Genomic DNA, 20,200 nt, shown 5'->3' on the forward strand with positions numbered 1-20,200 from the left:
ATTTGGATGGTCACCCCGAACCTCCAGTTACGAGAAAAGGCGGTCGTTTCGTTACACCCTGTATATCTAAGTATTTAGTTTGGTTATTGAACTGGACTTTTAAATTGGTTAATTTGCCTAATGGCTGCAATTGTTTATCCCCATATGTTGATAAAATTATATTTACGTTATCTAAGTTAATATCTGAAAAAAATTTATTTTTATCATTTTCTGAAATTACAGTGACATATGTTCCAGTGTCCACTTCCATACTAATTACTTTGTCATTGATTTTAACCTCTGTAAATAAAGGTTCTGCCATGATTTTATTACATGTAAGGTCATTTTGCCATGAATAATCAATTTCAAAATTAATTGTATAAAAATCAGTGTCAAAATTACGATTGGAAGATTTTATTTTATTACATTTAGCATTATTCTCATACGTATCGAAATCACTATCCTCTTCCAGTAAATGCATATTTTTACTGTTTTTTGTATTATTATTTTTTGACAATGATTTTTTCTTAGTAATGCATGCTATTTCTAAATGACCCATCTTTTTGCAAAAATTACACGTTGCGTTATTTTTGATACGGCAATTATTTGTTGTATGATTGTTTTTTCCGCAACAATAACAATATAAATTCGCATTTTTGATATTATTGTTATCATCATTATTAAAGTTCTTATTGTATTTACCACCTTGCTGTGATTTAATACGTTGATTGTTGTGCGAATACAAATTCTTACTTCTATACTGCTGCGGTTGACTATTCAGGTGTTGAACTGATGCTTGTGCTCCTTGTTTATGTGTCTGTGAGGCATTCTTCACTGCTGCCTCTCTTGTCATGGCGATGTCCACTGCTTTTTTGTAATCCAAGTTCTTTTCGCTAAACAACGCTACTCGTGTATCCTGGTCTGCTACTCCACAAACGAATTTATCGCGTAGCATGTCTTCTAAATTGTCGAATTTGCAATTGAGTGATAAGTCTTTTAGTCTCGCTACGAAGCCGCTTATTGACTCATTCTGTTTTTGTGCTGCTAAGCTAAAATTGTATCTCTCCATTTGTTCATTTTTTCTTGGGCAGAAATGTTCACCTATTAATTTAGTTAATTCTTCAAAAGTCTTAGTATTTGGTTTATCAGGTGCACATAAATCTATCGATAATTTGAATATTTCGTGTCCTGATTTCGTGAGAAAAAGCGATGTCTGTCTTTTCTTAGGTGTTTCGTGACCTTCGAAATAAAACTCCCACTTCATAACAAATTCGTCCCAAGTATACTTGGTTTTGTCGTATTCCATGTCTACGTGTTTATCCATGTTTGAGTCGTCCTCTGGCTGTGTATGTGTTTCTGTAATTATTTCTTCCCTTTCGCTAACTGTTTCAGCGTTTTCAAAATTTTCTTTTGTATCAACTGCTGTTTTATTTTTGTCAATTTTATTTTCTTCGTTTTCTTCTGTCTCTTTCCTTGTTTTAACTAGTTTAGCTTTGTAATCTTGTTGTACTTTTCGTAGTTTACGCAATATGTTTCTTAAGTCGTCTACTGTTAATGTTTCTTTTATTTCTGCTAATGTGAATGTATTCAGCAATTCTTTTAACTGTTCTTTGTTTAGATTACCAATTGTTATGGATGAGATCCGCTCCATCCGTTTGTCGTGAACCTAGTGTGTGTACTTTGCTGCCTGTTAGAGGACAACAACATAAATACTTAATATGTTCGACCTTTTGTTTCTTCTACACACTATATGTGTATACTATATGCGTGACGAATAACGACTATGTAGTCTTGTGTTTTGATATACACACTGTATATGTTGCTATACGTATACTATGTGTGAATAAGCTGAATGTTCTCACATTCTCTAATACCGGCGTGCCTGCGTATTGAGATTTTTGCTTTAAATATTAGTTGCTGTTACTCACTCTGTAAATCACTGCACTAAGTATACTTCCTTTTATCGTAAATTTGAATCTAATATTTGTACCCAATAGTTTATGATGATGTAATATTCTGATAACACCTAGCTTTATATCATCTATCCTTATATCACCACGTGGCTTGAATGGCTTTCCCTTTGGAAGATTTCTTAATCTTACACGCAAACTATGTATGCTAATTCACTGTAAAAATCACTTTTAATCTTCTTTATCCTCGTCGCCAATGTGATGTAGTTTAATTATTGTAATTCGATGTATGTTCTATAATCTGGTTTGTACAATAAGGTATCATGCAAGTGACTGTATAAATAACTAAACACAATGTGTACTTTGATTCTAACACCTTTTTTAATTATTTGAGTGAGCACAAGTGTGGTAGTTGTTGGTCGGATGCTATCTCAACTGGCTTACTACCTCTTGCTTTTGTGCGCAGTTACCTGCTTGCTGGTTACGCGCTCGCCGCTGCTGCCACACTCCTCCTGCTTGCTCTTGTGTGCGAGCACTTATACACTCACACATACATTACATATAGTATCTGTTCCCAGGGGAGAAGAGATGTTACAATATACAAAAACCAATTAAATTCATTTATTAATATTTCTTATATATTTTTCCAAGTATTCCAATTCTATACTATATCTTGCTCCTATTTTCTCACTGGAATTATTTCTCAGTTAACCTCATCCTGTCAAAAACACATGTATGTACTTTGTATGTGTTAGTAGTTGCAGAAAATGGCTATAGGGATCCTATCTTGAATAAAACTCTTTGTGCTCTTAGTGCTGCCAACCTTGTAGACGAAAAGTTCCTCTAAAGGGAGGTAAAGTGTCGCCGTCCCAAACACAATAGTGTCAGCAGTTAGGTATACTTTTAATCACATGTATTGATTACTTTTTCTGACATAATTGTTAAAGTTAAAAAATAGGATATTATGCTACGTAGTATACCAAATTATGCTACGCTATAGGGTATTAAGAAATATTTCGGCGTAGGATAAAACAAATGAAAAAATTATGCTACGCTGTTTACGAAACTATAGAAATTATGCTACAGTTGGCAAGGCTGCCACTTATGTACTACAATTGATTCGTATCGTGACATTCGTGTGCTTAGGGCAAAGATGAAACGGGAGATTGCTCATGGCAGGGTCCTAAAATAATCCTTGCCGGTAGGCGGCGCTGATGTTTGAAAATTCCATAAAGCCACTAACGCCATCTGTCGGACGCGAATGAGAAGCACTTTAATAGGCACACACACCATTACTGTGGTGCGAATGCGTGTGCAACCTACTTCGGTTACCATCGCTCAGCTTCGGACATCTTCGCTATACATCGAGTTCGAGAGAGAGCGGCATAGTTTATCGGATCTCTCTCTCCCTCTCGATCTAACTTTTGTTTAGCCGAAGAGCCGAGTAAAATTTCTTTTAGTCCTGCTTCAATCCTCCTCCATTTTTCAAACCTCAGATTCGAGTTCGATTCCATTCAATAAATTTTTATTTTTTTATTGTAGAATGTTTTTTTATTGCCATGAACATATAAGATTAAAAAATATGTAAAAATGGGGTTTTAATATTCCATAGTTACGCTCAAAATATTCTTATAAAAATTTAATTTTTATTTGTTATCAATTCAAATAAGTTATTAATGATTACTATAAATATTCTAAAATTATAAAAAAAGAATCGAAGAAGTCTCGAACCTGGACTCATCGGTTCCAAAAGCCGAGACTTTACTACATGCGCTATAAGAGACTTAAGAATATAGATGATAAACTTGCATAAACTTTATAGCTTTAAATTCGCGTACTCTCCATGTTACACAGATACAAGTATACATTCTTTCCATATATTTATACTTTATACTGTGAAATTAAACAAAATATATGAAAATATTATTAGGTTAATTATATGGCCCTAGACATCAACTATATTATTTAGACATCTTTTAAATTTGTAATAAATCAATTCCGCCTTTATGACTGAATTAGTAATTTTGAAGTGTCAAATAATATTTAAAACACAAAGTGAAACACAGAACACTTCACTTTTATATTTGAATCGCATGCCATTTTATTACCTACGTATTTTTTCATTTCCCTTTAGAACTTGGGTTTTCTTTCGAAAAGATTGTATTTTTCGTTCCATTATATGCATAGTTTAACGCGCGAGTGATCTTAATCGTTAATATTTATTACTCTACAAATTCACCGCTTCGACTATTTAAATTAATATTTCTGTATAATTGCAAGCTTTTTTTTTTCTAAACATACAGTTTTTAATTAAACAGAACAAATTAATGTTTTACGTGTCTCTGTAAATTAATTTAAGAATCAAAACGGCGAATTTATAGAAAATGTATTAACGATTCTAGGGCCATAAAATTAACCTAATAATATTTTCATACATTTGGTTTAATTTCACAGTATAAAGTATAAATGTATCGAAAGAAAGTATACTTGTATCTGTGTAACATGGAGAGTACGCAAATTTGAAACTATAAAGTTTATGCAAGTTTATCATCTATATTCTTAAGTCTCTTATAGCGCATGTAGTAAGGTCTCGGCTTTTGGAACCGATGAACCCAGGTTCGAGGCCTCTTCGACTCTTTTTTTTTCATTTTTTATAATTTTAGAATATTTATAGTAATCATTAATAACTTATTTGAATTGATAACAAATAATAATTAAATTTTTATAAGAATATTTTGAGCGTAACTATGGAATATTAAAACCCCATTTTTACATATTTTTTAATCTAATATGTTCATGGCAATAAAAAAACATTCTACAATAAAAAAAAAAAAAAATTTATTGGATGGAATCGAACTCAAATCTGAGGTTTGAAAGATGGAGGAGGATTGAAGCAGGACGAAAAGGAATTTTATTCGGCTCTTCGGCTAAACGAAAGTTAGATCGAGAGGGAGAGAGAGATCCGATAAAACTATGCCGTTCTCTCTCGAACTCGATGTATAGCGAAGATGTCCGAAGCTGAGCGATGGTAACCGAAGTAGGTTGCACACGCATTCACACCACAGTAATGGTGTGTGTGCCTAACAAAGTGCTTCCCATTTGCGTCCGACAGATGGCGTTAGTGGTTTTATGGAATTTTCGACTTCTAACAAACATCAGCGCCGCCTACCGGCAAGGATTATCTTAGGACCCTGCCATGAGCAATCTCCCGTTTCATCTCTGCTATAAGTATTTTGAAATCAATCCGAAATCTTCGAAATGTAGCATGTACATATGTATAATACACGGTAAGTATACAAGGTTTCTTTCTTGATTATAATGCTTCATGCGCTCAGTGCTGCCAACCTTAAGTAGTGGTAGCTAGGGGGTTCCTGTGACACGGTGGTGAGGGGAGTGCGGGTGTGCGGGGGGGAAGTGTCTTGGGTTCCTGTGACATGGAGGTGAGGGGGGTGCGGGTGTGCGGGGGGAAGTGTCTTCTTGAGAGCTGAGTATATTGGGTTGATGAGGGGGGTGCGGTTGTGCGGGGGGAAGTGTCTTCTTAAGAGCTAGTGTTTATTGGGTGATGAGGAGGGTGCGGGTGTGCGGAGGAAATGCTTTGGCTATGGGGAGTGAGAGAGAGAGAGATCCCTCTCACCCTCTCTTTCTCTCTTAGAGTCTCTCACCCCTCTCCCATCAGCCTAGGGCCCGGATGGTTAATTATCCTACGGGTCCACTAGTTCTCTAAGGCTTACCCCCTCTCCCATGTCACTAGGGTCCGGATGGTTAGTTATCCTACGGGTCCACTAGTTCCCTAAGGGTTACCCCTCTCCCATCACCCTAGGGCCCGGATGGTTAGTTATCCTGACAGTTACCCAGAGAACTTTTTTTTGTATTTTAGTTGGTGGAGGAAAAAGTTTCTTTTTTCTCCACTAGGTGGCGATCACGAAAATTACTGGGGCAGCTACACCGCTAGGGGTCCTAAGCATCTTACGGACTGCCATTTTTGTTTTCTTAGTCCTGCCCTCGGAGGGTCTTTTCTCCCTCCACATACTTATCCTAGACCCTCCCACTATTTTCCTACTATGGACCCGCCATTTAACTTGATTTCACATTTAACCATTTTTCTTCCCTCTCAACCTACCTCTACACCATTGAAGGGTCTTTTTCCCTCCACATACCCATTCTATTCCCTCCTACTATTTTCCTCCTTGGGTCCTTCTTTTAATTTCACATTATACCTTTCTTGAACCTTGGGTACAGATTCCTTTTTTCTTATACAAGCTGTCGATAAATATAAAGTGAAGAAATATGCAGTATCAAGTGATTATTAATTTAGCGTATAGACAGAATTCTCCAGTAATTCATATAATTACAAGAATAATAGATGAAATTATGCAAAATTTATCACGAGCGGTAAATGAAGAAACAATCGAGACGCATGGAATGGAGTATGAAAATAGTAAGTTATTATGAATGAGATTGCATCATACATTTTTCTAAAATCTGATGATTTTTTACAGTAACACGCTGTATACAACTGTTGATGAGAGGTATCAGAATGATTGAGATAGAGGCAGGGATAATTCCGCAGGAAGAGGAGGAGGAGGATGAGGAGGAGACAACGATGGAGGTAGCAAGGGCAGAAGAATAGCTTGATATTTTAAAATATTATATGTTAAAACTCTTTTTAGTTATATATATATATATTGAATAAAAGTATTATATGTTAAATCTTTTAAATATTGAATAAAAATTACTGTAAGCATATTATAAGTGAATAGATTATTCATTACATCTTCCTGTAAGCATGCTCTACATGTCACATAGTTAACAGACATTATTTTTCCTTTTGCGAAACAATGGGGAGTGAAATTCTAGGGACCACCCAATGTTCCTCCTATGAGCTTTCCCAGGGCTCTCTAAAACTGACCCGATACCTTCTGCCCATATTTTACCCTCTCAACCAGTCTCTAGCTATTTTTTTCGAGACTTTTCTCACAAACAGGTCAGATAAATGAGCCCACGTGCTAAACAGAGTCACAGTGTGAAGTAAGATTGTCAAGAAGCCATTGATGCGCTCGATACTTTCTGACCATATTTTACCCTCTAAACCAGCCTCTAGCTATTTTTTTCTCAAGACTTTTCTCACAAGCAGAGCAGACAAATGATCCCACGTGCTAAACAGAGTCACAGTGTGACGTAAGATTGTCGAAAAGCCATTGATGCGCTCGTAAATTTTAAGCTGCACTCAGGATATGTCCTTAAGATGCTAGTATTCCCAACCCAAGTAATAATGAACGTATATTTCACGACTCGTTTCTAAATAATGAAAAGTTTATATTTTAAACTGTCATTACTTTATCTGAGGAACGTGACTATCTGCACCATCTAGTACGTGTTATGACACGTTTGAATTAAATATATTTGTTTTAGATGACGGTTATTTGATCTGAAGAACGTGTATCTCACGACTTGCTTTTAAACAATGAAAAGTTTATATTCTAGACTGATGTCACTTTATATAAGGAACGTGTATATAATTAAATGGATTTATTTATTTTAATTAACAACTACTTGATCTAAAGAATACATGTATCAACAGGTTTAAAATAATGAATTCTCTTTGAAATCTACAATCATGAGTGAGTAACCCATCAAAAATGTCGTTCGCCTGCAACAGTCCCTCCACTCTCAATTTCCAATAAGCGTGTATATCTTATCCCTTCCTACGATATTATTCAAAGCCACCCAAGTTTCGTTTGCCTGCAATACTTCCCCTACTCTCAATTTCCAAGTGTGTATATCTTATTCCCTCCTAGGATATTATTCAAAGTCACCCACGCTAGCAATTAGGAAATTTCATTCAGTCTCGATTAGAAGCGTGAAGCAGTCGAAAGTTCAAGTCTGTAACGCTGCAGTCATAATATTTTATTGTGGTGTAATAGCAGTATTGAAGCTTCAAGCAGTGCAAAGTACCAGTTTCACGTTGCAGACAGAATATTTTTTTATTGTCACGTAATTGTCGTAGACAATCTTTAGAAGGTAAGAATTATTTTTTCTTTTTTACGTTATTCTCTATTCTTAATATTATTTTATTATTATAGAAATGGATTTAACTAAGATTAATGAACTCGCAACTGTAGAACCAAAAACTTTTATAAAACTGAATACTTTGGAGATTGGGGGGTCATACCGAATAACTGAATTATCGAAAATTAAAACCAAATATGGAGAGAGAATAATAGCAAAGCTGCTTACGAAGGAATGGTTCTTCTTGCCTGCGAGGATGATGGCATTACTGGAAAAACCAGAACAATTCAAGAATTTTCAAGATGCAGCTTCAAATCAAATATTAACATTCACGTATCATGGTGGAAATTACAATAATATGACATTTGCAGTTGTTAGTCAAATTTCAAAAGATTAATTTAGAAAACATTTGTAAGGAATAATTTAAACACAAATAAATGATTATTATATCTTATTTATTATTTTTTTCTTTCATTATAATGATAAGCTTAACTATAGTCTATTAGCGATTAACATACATTTCTAACTATTAGCGATTAACTTACATTTCTAACTATTAACGATTAACTTACATTTCTAACAATACTTGTAAGCGGGTTATATTCAACAATTTTATCATGTATAATTAAACAATACGCAGTAGTATTACTTGCAATATTTTTAGAACAATCGATCTCTATTTTAACGTCAACTGTGCCAGATTTAATAGATTCGTTTTGATGCGAACAATCAATGACAAAGAGAGGGCCATATTCTAAGAAATTGTTGTAATCAAGCATTGGTTTCGACGGTTTTTCTCCAGCATAATAGGATTGGATAAATTTAACATACATATCATATAGTACAGAAAATCGTGATTTTTCAGTATCAGTATCAAGTCGATCATACGGATAAAATTCAGAATTAAGATAGACTTTAATATCACGAACAAAACTATCATCGAAGTCAAGCACCTTCATATGCTGCGTATTCTTCTTATTTGTTCTAAATGCTAGAATAACGTATCGAGGCTTCTCCAATTGTGTTGCAGCTTTTACAGCCCACGTATGCCTCTGTGTTTCTGGTAGAAGTGGGTATTCGTAGAGTTCCCAGGATCGAAAAGCCATGGTGAGGCTTTTGTTTTGGTCGATAATACGTAGAAATTGAAGTTTTGTGTATTCATTCAATGATATATGAGGAATTCTCCATTGCACTTTTTGAACATCAATTTTGGAGTCGGCGATTTTCGTTGAAGAATATATCGAATTCGTATCATTACGCGCTCGAATGAGAACGAGCTCATGACGTGCATTTATTATGACTCTTCTATAGTCTTCACAAAAACCCAACAGCATTTTCAGTGGTACGCAAAAATTAAAATATTTCGTAGGCTTATAATCTGATAGAAACCATCCTGAATGGTGTAGACTCGTACTCTCCTCCCCAGTCAGAGAAATGAGATTCTTCATGGAACTAGTAATACCCACATTCTTACTGCGGTCAATCTCAATACCATTCAATTCATAGCGAATTTCATCGAACAAGAATGCCATGGAATTGCAGTCAAGTCCCACTGTATCTTGAACTGTTGCACCCTGAGCACGAGTGCCCTCGATTAATTTTCCCTCTATGTATAGGTAACTTTCACATGGTAGAAGAATTAAATCTTGCTGTTGTATTGGAATTCGAATTTCATCACTATTTCCCAATGATGCATTTGCATACGGATTGTAAGCATGTATTTCCATTTTAGTAATGCGATTGTCGTACACAGGTTGTGCGGTTACGTCCAACAGGTCCATTTTTATTTCTGACCTTGAAACCCAGTGATTGAAGAAAGGTTATATTTTTTCTTGTTAGCGGTCTTCTAACGTAATCCCCACCCAATGTATTTGCTCCTGCAGCAACTGTTGGACTGATGATAGGCTCATCTGGTATCGGTGATTTATAAGTATTCTTGTAAATTAGCATTTTCTAATGTGTAATCGAATTGTAATTTCTTCCCCACCGAAATTTACTAGACGGTTTTCCTGATCGAGAATGCGCAAAGTAAGACGGTCAATTACTTTCACAATGACTGGCAAGTAAATGACGTTTTTCGGTGTTTCCGAGATTTTATAGCCTGGTGGCACGCTTGGAAAAAATTCATGTATAACATGTTGAGGTTTGCCGTTTGTATATGCACCAGCAGTAATATTACATTCAATTCGTAAAATATTGACCCTTATAATGTTTACGGGCTGGTCTGATTCGGCTAGAGTGTTCGGCTGAATAATTCGATCTGACGAAAAACCCAATAAAGAGCCTATATTATTAGGTTTTGTAAAATCGATCAGATATTTACACTTTATTTCACTTTTCAACGTATTATTATTAGCACGTAGAATAATGACATCGTCATTATCCGCCTCATGCATCAATGTACGCAAAAGATCATTTATAGCACTCAATTCATAACAACCTGTAGGTATAGTCAGATCTTCAGTATCGTAGTAAAACTTATTGTTCGACTCATCAACATTAGCGGTTGAATTGAAGCTCTGAAAGTCTACGAGACCAAGTTCATATTGCTCCTCCCGAAGATTGATCGGTGGGAAAAAATCTGCCTCTAATATGGACTCGCGGTCAGACAGCGTAACCGTTAAAGACATTGTTCACGTAGAAACTTGACACACAACTGACCGCATATGCTTGTATCATACGATTGATATTGATCGTGGTTGTAGTAGATTATAGCAGAAGGACCAAAATAATCTAAAAGTTCAATTGGAGGTTTCAAATTTCCGAAGGAGTCGAAATACTTTACGTAATTATTACGTTTAACGTAGGCAACCCAATGTGTACCAGAACCTTTATCTTCATCAAGATTCACGATTGCACACTCATTGCATAGTACGGTTTGTGGTAGAGATGTGCGCATAAAAACTCCTCGAAAATGTGGTATATCCTGACATGCATGTAATAATTGAATATTACTAGTAGCTCCAGATTTCGGGAGGTTGCTTATTTTTTTTTTGCGAGGTTTTTTTCCTCCTTTTCAAACCCTCCCCCCTTCGTCCGTAAGGGGTTACGTATAAACCATGTCCACGCCTGCCTTCTATTACACGATTGTGACGCTGTATCTCTTCCAATTGTCTCTTGGATGCTTTCGCATCGTTTACAGCTTTTGTTATACCTGCTGCGCCCCCAGCTAATGCGCCCACTGCACTCAACAGTGGGAGCAGAGGTAATAAACCCCCCCGTTTTTTTTGTTGAGTAAATTGCTTTTTCCTCAATAAACCTCCTCGCTTCTTCGGTACACGAATTTTTCTTTTCTTCATGCTTCTTCCATGCACTTGTAGGCCTAAGCCAAGTTTTCGTTTTACATTCATGGATACCCAGACTGCTGCTGCAGCTGCTCGTTCACGTAAAGATGAGTCACTAGCAGTGATACGTTTTCGTGCACGCTGTGCAAGAACTTTATCAGCCTGGTGACGTGGTGGCAGATCCTTATATATTGAATATGCGATATCGTGTTCACGACAGGCTTCGTCTAGAGGATTTATACCAGGATCACCACGTGCTAACCGTTCTCGAAGTCGAGTACCTGGTCCGCAATAATTGTAGCCAGGTATGTGTACTTCGAACGGTAATTTATTCAGTATTTTATTGAAAAAAGTTCCACAACCGTAGCTTACCATGTGGAACCTTCTTTCTGTTTCTCACACAGAGTTTGCTGACAAGCCCAGCAATCTTTTACTGAAGGGAGCGGTCCATCAATGTGATCTGTATTAGGTAGATTATGATGTTTAAAACACCAGCGATATTGTTGTACTTCAGGATCTGCACGAATATGTTCAGGCAATTTATTCCAAACCTCTTGAATACTACGCGGAAAGTACTTTAAAAGTAAAATTTTCGGTATGTATTCAAACTGCTCAGCGGTTAATACCTCCAAACTTGACACATCTAACACTAATAACGGCATGATGAGAACTGATCAAACAATTCATTTCATTCCTATAAATAGGTTGTATGACCACAGAGTTATCAGTCATGGACTTCGTAAAGCAGCCGCTCGGTATTCGTGTTTCTAATATAGATTACCGAACAACCGATAAATGCATGAGACGTCACGGACCTCTACTCCCATCAACCATACGCTGTATAGTTTGTGGCCCTTCAAATTGTGGAAAAACAAATGTATTGCTGAGCCTTATAGAAAGCCCTCAGGGTGTGAGATTTGAAAACCTATACGTTTATTCAAAATCGTTGCAGCAACCAAAATATCGATACTTGGAGCGACTATTATCGGACAATGAAGAAATTAGTTATTTCCAATTTTCTAATAATAGTGAGGTTATAAAAGTAGCTGAAGCACTACCAAATTCAATTTTCATATTTGATGATGTTGCAACCGATAAGCAAGACAATATAAGAGACTACTTCTCCATGGGTAGACATTCTAAGATTGATTGCTTTTATCTTTGTCAGACTTATGCAAGGATACCAAAACATCTAATACGTGATAATGTAAATTTTTTAATTATTTTTAAACAAGATGGAACTAACCTAAAACATATATATAACGAACATGTAAATACAGATATGGCGTTTGAAAAATTTTATGAATTGTGTTCAAATTGTTGGAAGCGTGATTATGGATTTTTAGTAATTGATAAAGACAGTGCAATGCAAAATGGACGATATCGAAAGGGTTTCAATAAATATGCTGTGATTAAAGAGTGATGTTAATGGTCAAAAATGTTAGTTTAACCTTGAACTTTGAACAAGTCTATATATTGAATAGAGAATAGCTTTACAAAATGAAGGAGAAAAAGCTTCTAAAGAAGATTACTGAGGCAAGTGAAGTAATTCGTCAAAAATATCGCGCACTCAAATCAGACAGAGTAATGATGGAAGACAGTTTAAATGAAACTTTTAAACCAATAGTTGAACCATTAAAGAAGCTCACCGAAAATATTCAAGCAATTTTCGTTGCACCGAAACATGAGATGAAAATGGAACCTATAAAGAGATCTCTCTCACACGAGGAATCTTTTATAATTCCGATGAAACGAAGAAAGTCTTATCTCACATCGACTCCACAGCGGAAAGATTTCATACGCCGCTCCAGAATTAACGTTCAAGGTCAATCATCGGATGATGAGCAGGAATATCCACAGTTGCACGAAACACAGTACCTTTCTCTGGAAGATGATGAAGAGGAGGAGGAGGAGAAGGTGAAGAAGAATAATGAATATGGCACGCAAGATTTAGCGAAACAAATAGAATTACCTGTGCATACATCCATCGAGGATGTAAAAGATGCTAATCGAAGTACGATAAAGTCTGGTTCAATTGCATCCAAATATATAGAATTGTTGACGAATAATGCTAAGGATAAAATTGACAGTAATTTTGGAGTTAAGTTAGATAAAGTGACGAGTAAAATGTGGCTTGCGAAATGTGCTTTTAATGTTGATGATTACAGTAATTTTATTTTTATTATGGATAAGGAGTATTATCCTGGAACAAAAGGTCTATTTGAATTGATCTTCATGAAAGAACCTGAAGACTATACTAAAGATGATTTAGACACATATAAAAGTATTCTTTCTCAAACTAATGTGCACAGAGCAGATAACATTAGTACAGGAAAGCTTCGTGGGAATAAGGGACATAAATGGAAGAAAATAATTAGTGAATTATTTCCACCGAAGACAAAACTTGTACAAGGCTAGGGATATATGCGTGTTAATAATAATCCCGTGAGCTATGTACATTGGAACGATCCAAACGAACTGGTCGAGCGATTAAAACTATTAATTGCATCATCTGCTGCTGGTCATACGAATCACCATAATGAGATACAGTCAATAATTGAGGAGCTCCATGAAGAAGGTATCATCTTATAAAAGAGATTGCAGTTTCAAGATTTTCTCAGTTCAACGTACTACTTCACTATGACGATAAATAAATTTGGAGCTGGTTTCAATACTGGTAAAGTGAGAAATTATTTTCACAAAATTGATGATGATACGTTAAAGTTTGATAAATATAAGAATGCATTTAATGCCAAGAAGAAAATAATTTCAAACTTGGGATCTGATGTTACTGATGAGACAAGTGCGGTGAATATCAGTGTTCTGATGAGTAATTTGACACCATTGCGTGATAGCTTTACAAAAGAAATGAATGAATATAGTGTGAAGCTGAATGAATATGCATTAAAATGTGAAATTCTTGAGGAAAAATTGACAAATCTGTTGAAAAAACGTATCGACGAAATTGATGAAAGAATCGAAAAATTGAATGATAAAATCGATCATAATAGTTACAAATTGGCAGGATCTAAATAAGAGAAGAAAGCGTTATTCTATATAAAAGAGATGACAGTTTCAAGATTTTCTCAGTTCCACGTACTACTTCACTATGACAATAAATAAATTTGGAGCTGGTTTCAATACCGGTAAAGTGAGAAATTATTTCCACAAAATTGATAATGATACGTTAAAGTTTGATAAACAAAAGAATGCATTTAATGCTAAGAAGAAAATAATTTCAAACTTAGAATGTGATGTTACGGATGAGACAAGTGCGGTGAATATGGCTGCTCTGTTATGTAATTCGATGACTGTACGTGATAGCTTAATGAGAGAATTGTTTGAATACAGTGAGAAGCTAACTCACTATTACCTAAAATGTAACATTCTTGAGGAAAAATTTACAACTCTAATGAAAAAAATCGATGAAATTGATGGAATTGGTATAAGAATCGATAAATTGATTGATAAAGTCGATCATAATGATTATAAATTGGATCGAAAAGACAAGGAATTACGAAATGATATGTTATGTACATAGAGTAAACATACATAACTCATTGCTACAATAAGCATTATATAATTAATATTATTAATATTATTATCATTTAAAGATATAATTAATAACTCTAAATCTATCATGATTATATTAAAATATCAATAGCCTCATTGTAAAGGAGAGATACTCCTAAAAGCGACAAATTCCTAAATGTAATACGAAGCGCCAGACGCAGCTCGTTCACACAGTCGCCAAGGCTAAGTCCCGACACGTGGCAAAATGCACTTCGACGGCAGTCGAATGTTCTAGAACAATGACGCATTTGACCATTGGGACCCGCAAATGTTACCATATAAGGTAATGTTTGACGCTGCACTTTGAGGGTAGGAGCCCCAAACGTGCAGCCCCAAAAATCAGTTCGAGTCAAAAGCTAGAAGGAACAAGTCGAGTCTCCTAGGACCCTCAGTCCTCTTATCTCTTAAAACTATAATTATCTAGCTCATAGCTCTGGTTATCAATTTGTATAAAAAGAAACATTGTAAATCAAACGTCAATAAACTTTATTATACAAAAGAATTTCGAGTTTGTCGTGAATCAGCGATTGAACCACAACAAACTGGTGGCAGCGGTGGGATCCGTTGACTGGTGAAGATCAAACCTACATAAATCTTCATCCCAAGGAAAATCAAGAAAATTCTATTTCTTCGATCGACCAACCTCTACAAGGACGAACCGACGTGGACGATCAACGATACTCAACGAGACATCCGCCAACTTCGCCTTTCTCAGCAACGGAGCGACAAACCCACAACTTCGAGGTTCACCCCGCATACTACCTCACGACTACAAGAAATCAACGACTGGAAACCAGCAGAACTTGCAGCCAGCCAACCAGTGAAAATGAGCTTTTGGTGAGTACGGTACCAATCATATCAGTAGCAATTTTATTTGTGAACATTGTAACCGCGAGCCCATAGCGTTCGTAGTACTAAATTTTTTCCATGTACCGTAATCCCGATAATTTAGACCGAACTCAATCTGAACCCAGTCTAACTCCCGCGACACATAGCGTACCTCGACCAAATCGTGTTTCAATCTCCCGAGAGATAGACAGTTGCATCTCTCAATTAGGGAATAGAACTTTGCGTACTCTTAGGGAAACCGACGAAGGAACCCCATTTCGAAACGTAAATACGCGAAGACGGAATAGACTAACTATGGCTCACCGTGGCAACGCGAATAACGACGCCCCAGATTTAGACCATAGTTACACCGCGGAACGTCCCCCTATCAGAATAGAAGACGCACCAACAAACACGATTCCACTTGACGAAAGCGTACCTCCTAGCGCCATAGATGCTGAAATTAGAAGATTACACCACAGCATAAGGCCCCGCGATATTAGCATAATGGAAGAAGAAAACGCGAGACTGAGAGACGAACTCTCCAGGTTACGACAAAATTTTAATAGGTTCCCCTCGAGGACCTCCACGGCAAGACCGACACAAAGAACATCGTATGTGACTCCATGCGAAAGACCTCGATACGTGCCAGATCTAGACGATGAGGAAGAAGAAGAACCTCACCACGGATATGCTTCCCTACACGTAACTCTTGGAAGAATTCCAAAGTATAAAGGAGGCCCAGACGAGCTAGAACCGTTTGTGAATTCCATAATTATGGCAAACCAAAATCTACACCCGTTAGATAGAGACGAATTTCTACGGCAGGTTAGATTCACTATACTAAGAGGCAAAGCTTATACCGAAACTAAGCACAAAGTAATCGAAAATATCGAGCAACTAATACGAGAATTAGAAGAAGCATTCAAACCCCGACGGTCTACCGCGACCCTTCAAAATAGTTTAAATCGATGCCGACAAGGAAAAGATGAATCGGTACGATCCTATGCTTCTCGACTAGAAGACATATTATCAGGTTTGAAAGAAAGATGCATCACGCCAGCAAATGACCCGGCTAAAAACGAAGCCATAGAAGAATTGTTAACGCAACAAGCGAAACATCAGTTCATAAAAGGATTGAATTTTAAACTCCAAGTTATGGTAGCATCTTGCGAGCGTGCAACTCTAAGAGAATCAATTGCTATCGCAATCGATCGTGAATCCTTGACTCGCTCCGACGAAGAGTACAGAACTCAACAGGGCTCGACCCATGGCAGACGCGATAACCAAGGACAACAACGACCCTCCGGACAACGGAATAATTCGCACCTCCATTGCAAACGCTGCGATAGGAAAGGACATGTAGCCGAAAAGTGCTACGCGCGACTTAGCAACGCAAAACGGACTCAGAGTCACTCATCTTCCGTTAACAAAGTATCCACCTCTTGCAATTATTGCAAAAAACCAGGACACACCGTCCAAGAGTGCCGCACATTAAAAGCAAAGCGAGAAAGAGAAGCTCAGCAGAATGCAAATAATTCAGAGCAACCAATTAACGAAAACCTGAATCGACCAACACCTGTAGGAAATTTAACCGCTAATATGGTATTATGTACTCCCATAAAAAATCTGATCGAAGTACAAGCCGCTGAATTCATACGACCAGCAACCTTACTCTTCGATACTGGAGCCGATGTCTCCATAATTAAAATAAAAGTCCTGCGCAAGGAAACGATAGCTGACAAAACCCCGATTACGCTAACAGGAATAAGTGGAACACCTGTAAAGACGCTTGGATCAGTTTACCTACACGTAAAAGTCGGAAAATACACTATAGCCCATAAATTTCAAATAGTACCAGACACCTTTTCGCTAATAGCCGACGGACTAATCGGTATGGATTTCTGGAAAAGAAACAGTTTCCATTATGAAAAGGACGTGTCCTTGACGATGCTGGGACACACCTGGCCAATGAAACAAGTAGTATCACGCACGGTATCACTAAAACCGAGATCCCAAACATTAGTAGCCGCGTTAACAGATAGTAAACAAGACGGCATTGTAAACGGACACCAAATACTACCTGGAGTGTATATAGGTAACTGTGCCACTAGGCCAACCAACTCTACCTGCTGCGTCAGCATCTTGAACATCACGGAGAAAGAACTAGAGATACCCTTGCCTACAGTTGTGTTAGAAGATATTCCGAGTCCACCGACTCAGGGCGACGACCCTTCTGTACCCATAACAGTATACGCTGTAAATAATTGCGCCAGCGATCGACTCGCCCGGCTAAAGTCTCAATTAGAACTAAATCATTTAAATCGGGAAGAATTGCGCACTCTAACAGAAATCTGTGAGGAATACAATGATATATTTCACTTAGAAGGTGACAAACTCCTCACCACTGAAGCGGTAAAACACACTATTACCTTGGTAGAAAATACCAAGCCTATCTTCAAGAAACCCTATAGGTTACCTGAAAAGCATAAACAGGAAATTGATAAACAAATTTCTCAGCTAGAAGCTGACGGAATAGTACGGCCGAGCCGAAGCCAGTGGAACGCGCCACTGCTCGTGGTACCCAAGAAACCCGATGCACAAGGAAATATAAAAATGCGCATCGTCGTAGATTTTCGCAAGCTAAACGAAGCTACTATAGGTGATGCCTATCCATTGCCAAACATCACCGAAATATTGGACCAACTAGGCCACTCGAAATATTTCACCACCCTTGACCTAGCCTCTGGATTTCACCAGATAGGCATGGCTGAAGAAGACAAGGAAAAAACAGCCTTCTCCACACCCCTAGGGCACTACGAGTACAACCGCATGCCCTTTGGATTGAAAAACGCGCCAGCTACGTTTCAACGTTTAATGAACACCGTATTATCCGGACTCCAAGGGATCCAATGTTTCGTTTACCTTGACGACATAGTAATTCACGCCCCTACTCTAATAGAGCACAATAAAAGACTAAAACAAGTGTTCATTCGATTGCGTGAAAATACTCTAAAGCTGCAACCGGAAAAATGCCGTTTCCTTCGCAAGGAAACTTGCTACCTGGGTCATATAATTACGGACAAAGGCATCTCTCCAGACCCAACTAAAATAGAAGCTGTAAAAAATTTTCCAGCACCCAAGAGCGTAAAGGACGTACAATCCTTTTTAGGCCTAGCAGGCTATTACCGAAGGTTCATTGACCATTTTGCTGACCTGTCGAAACCCATGACGAACCTATTAAAGAAAGGAGTGAAGTTCAACTGGACCTCCCTAGAACAATCATCATTTGAAAATCTAAAGGAAAGATTGACTACTGCACCACTTTTACAGTATCCAGACTTTCATCTTCCTTTCATTCTGACCACGGACGCCTCCAATAAAGCAATAGGAGCCGTGTTATCGCAAGGCGAGGTAGGCAAAGACCTCCCCGTTGCTTACGCCAGCAGAACGCTTAACAAGGCCGAAGTAAACTACAGCACCACGGAAAAAGAATTAGCAGCTATAGTTTGGGCTGTACAAAATTTTCGACCTTACTTATATGGTACTAGATTTACCATCATCACCGATCATCAACCACTTACTTGGCTTTTCAATGTAGAAAACCCAGGCTCCAGATTGATGCGTTGGAGATTAAAGCTAGCCGAGTACGATTACGAAATTAGATACAAACCAGGTACTCAGAATACAAACGCAGATGCGCTAAGTCGTATATACGTGACCACGCGCTCAAGAGCACGGCAAGCCGCCCCAAGGCCAACCGACTCAGACGAAGATGCAACCTCAGCTAACTCCGACGCCGAGGAAAAAACAGCTGATGAGAAGTCATCAACCTATACTCCCGCAATGATAAACCAAATCCTTTACGAGTATCACGATACTCCCTTCGGAGGACATGAAGGCGTAAATAGAACCCTGCAGAGAATTAAAATTAGACACGTTTGGCCAAATATGAAAAAGGACATTGAAGAATACATAAAAAAATGTGACAAGTGCCAGCGCAATAAAACAGGCAACGTGAAACGTGCACCAATGCAGATAACAGACACGCCAGTAGAACCCTTCGAAAAGGTCGCCCTAGATATAATAGGACCATACCCTGCGACCAAACAAGGAAATAAGTACGCCTTAACCTTCCAAGACCTTTTCACAAGGTACAGCATAGCCCTACCAATTCAAGACCAGTCAGCCTCTACTGTGGCACGACTATTCGTTGAAAGGATCATTTTTTCTTACGGGCTACCCCAAAAGGTTTTAACTGACCAGGGCACTAACTTTCTAAGTAACCTCTTTAAGGACGTCTGTAAGCTATTAAAAATTGACAAAATACAGACCACGGCATACCACCCACAGTCGAATGGTGCGCTAGAAAGGTCGCACCGAACATTGGCGTCGTACTTAAAAAACTTTGTCAACGAAGATTTAGATAACTGGGACGAATGGTTACCCTACGCCATGTTCACCTATAACACTACGCCACACACAGCTACAGGCCGAACGCCTTTTTCACTGCTATTCGGACGCGAGGTTGAATTACCGACCACGCTCAAATATCCGCCGCAACCTACGTATACATTTGAAGATTATTATAACGAGCTTCGCGAAAGAATTCGCTCA

At 37.7% G+C, this 20,200-nt stretch overlaps 1 protein-coding gene across 1 annotated transcript; it reads right to left on the reverse strand.

Moving 5' to 3' along the window:
* Nucleotides 1-10: 10 nt before the first annotated feature.
* Nucleotides 11-1,630, reverse strand: LOC136775233 (uncharacterized protein PF13_0277-like). Its single transcript, XM_066729807.1, has one exon. It carries the CDS (start codon nucleotides 1,628-1,630, stop codon nucleotides 11-13), a length of 1,620 nt encoding a protein of 539 aa, XP_066585904.1.
* Nucleotides 1,631-20,200: the final 18,570 nt, after the last annotated feature.

This window comes from Prorops nasuta, unplaced genomic scaffold, assembly GCF_024137725.1.
Source record: "Prorops nasuta isolate Cenicafe-Biocafe unplaced genomic scaffold, Cenicafe_Pnas_1.2 PNAS00007, whole genome shotgun sequence".
Lineage (NCBI taxonomy): Eukaryota > Metazoa > Arthropoda > Insecta > Hymenoptera > Bethylidae > Prorops > Prorops nasuta.

Coding starts and splice junctions, on each gene's coding strand:
- LOC136775233 (XM_066729807.1), bottom strand. CDS start 1,630: ATGGAGCGGATCTCATCCATAACAATTGGTAATCTAAACAAAGAACAG.